The sequence below is a fragment of the Crocuta crocuta genome, unplaced genomic scaffold (genome assembly GCF_008692635.1).
Source record: "Crocuta crocuta isolate KB4526 unplaced genomic scaffold, BGI_CrCroc_1.0 scaffold593, whole genome shotgun sequence".
NCBI classification, from domain to species: Eukaryota; Metazoa; Chordata; class Mammalia; order Carnivora; family Hyaenidae; genus Crocuta; species Crocuta crocuta.
Window position 1 is genome coordinate 716,461 of NW_027529544.1, and position 4,708 is coordinate 721,168.

At 37.5% G+C, this 4,708-nt stretch overlaps 1 protein-coding gene across 2 annotated transcripts in view; it reads left to right on the top strand.

Moving 5' to 3' along the window:
• Window positions 1-4,708, top strand: part of GLRA2 (glycine receptor alpha 2) — a 175,750-nt gene that overhangs the window by 40,771 nt on the left and 130,271 nt on the right. The window contains exon 3 of one of the 2 annotated variants that reach the window (XM_077761387.1): window positions 2,538-2,605. In XM_077761387.1, coding sequence (XP_077617513.1) covers window positions 2,538-2,605 — 68 coding nt within the window. Of the gene's footprint in view, window positions 1-2,537; window positions 2,606-2,700; window positions 2,769-4,708 lie in introns of both variants that reach the window. The other variant, XM_077761388.1, reaches the window with a different exon arrangement.

Genomic DNA, 4,708 nt, shown 5'->3' on the forward strand with positions numbered 1-4,708 from the left:
GAAGTCAGAAAAAAAGGATCAAATTATCCCAGAAATCTACAAACCAGTGGCAAACACCAGGGTTGGCAGGTCAGGAGAAAGCAGGGTTATTGTGTAAGGAATGTGGAGCAGCAAAGAGGCTGACAGTCGAGGTGTTTGGGATCATAATGATAAGGCATGGAGTGTCCGCTTTTCTACTTACTGTGGCGTGACTTTAAGCAAGTTACTCAACCTCTCTAACCCTCAGTTTCCTCATCTGAAAACATTTACCGGCACAGTAAAAACAATTCCTCTTTTGTGAGGATTAGACTAGATAATTTTTGGGGCGCCTGGGTGGCTCAATCAGTTAAGAGGCCTACTTTGGCTCAGGTCATGATCTCTCAGTTCGTGGGTTTGACTCCCGCGTCGGGCTTTGTGCTGACAGCTCAGAGCCTGGAGCCTGTTTCAGAGTCTGTGTCTCCTTCTCTCTCTGCCACTCCCCAACTTGCGCTCTGTCTCTCTTTCTTTCTCTCAAAAAAATGAATAAACAGCAANACATGGAAGGATAAAAATAAGTATATGATGGTGTGACCCAGCCTCCTAAACACCTTCAAGCCAACTGGGGAGGCCAACTGGGGAGGCCAGGAAAATGTACAGTAGAAGACAAGCTATTTTTGACTTTTCGAACTCCTCTTGTTAAGATGACATGTCTCTTTCCTGTTTCTTTACTCCCCACCCCCCATCATTTATTTTCTTATCTGCCTTGCATATAAAAATTCATGAAAGTTTCCCATCCTGAATTGGGCTATTTAAAATGAAATATTTTGTTGCGAAGAGAAGAAAAAAAGAGTGAACATATACAATGTCTCACGACTTGCCTCTACTTTGTCTAAATGTATTTATTAGCAGAAAAATATATTTGCTATCAAATAGAATTTTATGTTCAAGGAAGAGACTTGTTTTTGCTCTGTTTTCAGTAACCAAATGAGAAAGACAAATCCAGGAGAGTAGAAAGTGACCCTGGGGAAGAAGTCATCTTGGCAGATGCTGAAATAAGAGGGGGAAGGGATGAATTAAAAGACTTGGACTATCTCAAAGATATAGGTTGAAAAATGTTTTGGTAATATGGTGCCTAATGTGGTGTCTGTGATTCCATATGTACAGACATTTTTTAAAAAAATAAACACAATTGTTTTCCATTAAGAAAAGAAAGGTTAATTATGTTAAAGAAAAAAAAAAACACATCTCTTTTACCAAAAGTTCTTGCCTGGAGACTTAAATTAGTTATTTAGCCTAAGTTTTCTTTCCTCAGAGGAAAGGGCTGGAGAACCCACCGACTGGTAGAGTTTAAGAACATGGTGCCCGAGTGCCACCATAGCTGTGTTTTACCACCACCTTTAAAGGGAGGCCTCAAGCTAAACTCGTCAGTTAGATCCTAATGGCTTGTTGGGTACAGAGCCAACCGGGGTGTAGCCTGTACTAGGTTACTGAGACTCTGTCGAGTAAAGAGAGAATTTTCCACCAAGGAGAGCAGTAAGTGAATAGCTGGCTCATGGCAGTGTGTTCTTATCCCAGAATTAGGGGGTAACTACATGAAGGCGATAAACACATCCCCCAGAAAAACATGAAACTGGAAATCATTAGACAGTGATATCTATCATCGAAGGGCAAAGAATCTGCAGCCATCCCCCCAGAACACATCTGTTGTCATCTGATTTCAGATGCTAAGCAGAAAAAGGCCTGATTAGTGCTTGGGTTGGGGAGACCAAGGGCAAGAGACAAAGAAAGCTAGCCTTTTTTCTCTGGGGAAAAAAATGGGCTCTCTATTGAAAGTGCATCTAGGATTAAAAGCCCTTGCTTTATAATCTGGACATGAAGTGACATTTCTGTGTTTACTTCTTAAAATCAGACAATTTTCTTTGTTTTTATATTTTTGTACATCATTTTTCTTTTTTTTTTTTGAATTAAAAATATTTTTATTTATTTTTTTTAATAGTTTATTGTCAAATTAGTTTCCACATAACACTCAGTGCTCATACCCAGATGGAAAGAGCCTAAGTGACCATCAACAGATGAATGGATCAAGAAGATGTGGTTTATCTATACCATGGAATACTACATGGCAATGAGAAACAATGTACATCATTTTTCATTGGGGGTCAGAGGATATAAAGAAGGAATGGGGTGAATTCAAAGGTATCAAGAGAATCAGATTAGACCCACTAATTTAAAGGGCACCATAGAAAGGACGTAGGGAAAGGCCACCCACGCAAAAGGCTATTTGGATAGCAACTAGTGACAATGAATTCAGTTTAATAGTCTCCAGTTTATATCTTCTAAATCCCAAACTATGCTGGGTAAGTTATCATTGCTTAACTGTCCTTATTCGAAATACTAGTGGGAATGTTATCACTCTGAACTTCTGGGTACAGTATTTTTGGTTTGGGTTTTTGGCTTTTGTTTTTATTTTGCAATCTCACCATCATTTTTAGTTTACATTTCTAGTCATTTGCACGGATGTTGATGGAGCTGTATTTTTGCTTCAATGTCTATTGCAATATTCTTATTGCATTCTGCAGGTCCTCCAGTAAACGTTACTTGCAATATTTTTATCAACAGTTTTGGATCAGTCACAGAAACCACCATGGTAAGTGCTACAATGCCACTGGCAAGAGAAAAACGTGACTTGATTATGCCATGAACACAACCTGTCAAATTTTCTATTTATTGTTCAACTTGCAGGGCCTCCTGTAAATGTTACCTGCAACATATTTATCAACAGCTTTGGGTCAATAGCAGAAACTACAATGGTGAGTGGGACTGAGCATTGAAGCCATCGTGTGAAGGAATGGGATACAGGATCGAAGGAGCACTTTTATATTTGTGGGACACTTGCTGAATGCCAATTTCCAAGTTCACTCACCTCTAAAAAGCAATTATTTATACACTTTCACTTTAGAAAGTCATTAGTAAAGTCTTCATTACTTAAAATTCAATAATACTTTTTCCATCATGCCAGAGAAATTTTTAAAACACTTGATGTTTGGTTAGATTTAGGTAGAATTACCAGTAATAAGCATCATGTATTGTTATTAAAGATATTTAAATATTTGTATCTCTAATGCTTCGGAAATACAAACTTCAAAGCTTAGGAGATATTTTTTTTATAGCCAGTAGTTTTCATATTATGGAAGTTTTAACACAGTCAAGCCTCGAATGTGCTACATTTAAGATACATGCCAAGGGACTGACCTTACACTCAATACACACATATGTGCGCACACACACAATCTTGTTGCAAAAGAAAATAGCCCCAAGTCCATAGCAAACACATCACATGCATGGCTCCCCCTCAAAAAAAATCCCATAAACATAAAACTAATTATAAGCTCATCATCATGTATGTACAAATACATTCCATGTACATGAAAAAGATTTCAGATACTATAAAATCCACCAATATTCTTTATAAATGTCAATGGCAATGGTGTTGCCTGTGACATAACCTATGAGATTAAGAGCCTTACAGTACTAGGTGACAGTGTGGAGACTGACTTTCGGGTGAAATTTTTTCTTGGTCCTCAGGCAATTTATTTTAAGTCCTCAATCATTTGGCTGGTTCTGATTTTCATGACTATGTAAAGTAGACAGCCATATTATTGGATGAAGTCAGCATAAAATATGGTTGAACTTGACTAAGTACTTTGGTGGCTGATGTCCTAGAAACATTCAAGTAAATTAATGAGCATAATGCTAGTGAGAAGTAAAAAATAGTGGTTCCCTTGTCTTTATGAATTTTCTCTTTTAGGCTACTAGGATTGTGTTTAACAAATTACTGGACTTTTTGGTGTCCTCGATGCTAGAAAACAGTAATTTACCTTTTACCATTCCTTTTCACTGGCAAAACTAGACATAATGCAACTCCACTACCCATTTTAATATTACTGACACAGCACTGTCCAGAAATGAGACTTCTGGTGCTTTGACAAGATGTAGTGCATTAAGAATTTCACTCAAATAATATAGTTTTGATAGGGTTATTAAATGACTCACAAGAAAATGTAAACTTGGAAAGACTAATCCAAGCTCTGGGCTTGGCATTCAGTTTTTGTCTCTCCCCTCTTGATTTTATCCTGATAAGAGAGGGGCACGTCTTCCAGCAGCCCAAATCACTGTCACCAGCTTTACACGATGGCATTCAATGACGATATTTGCACGACCTAATGCTGACTGCATTAATTAGAATCCTAAGTTGCTTTGATTAAACTCCTCATTGCATTTACCCTCAATCAAAAATGTAAATGTGCACCTTTCCAATGTTTATTAATGCAGAAAAAGCTAAACATTTAAGGGGATAAAAACAGAAGCTATGGATTTCCTTGTTTTCCTGTGTCTTTAATAGCTACTGAAGGTGTTTAATAAATGGGTTGCTTAGGTGCTTCCTGGCCACGCATTAAGGGGTCCTTTGTCATGTTTCCTATGAGAAACGTTGGAAATCATTGCTCAAGTGTAAATTGAACAGCCTGCCTATCTTGCCGTATCATATAGACTGTATCGCATGGTCAGAAGAGTGATGCATATTGTGTTTCTTTTATTTCTTAGCTTTTGATGTAATGACAAACTTCATTTGGCTCTTAAAAGGAATCTTTTATTTTCTTCAATTAAAGCTTTTGTGTGAAACTAAAATAAATATTTTTCGGAAACTCTATCATGCTCAATAAATCCTCATCCCAAAAGAACCGGCAAACTT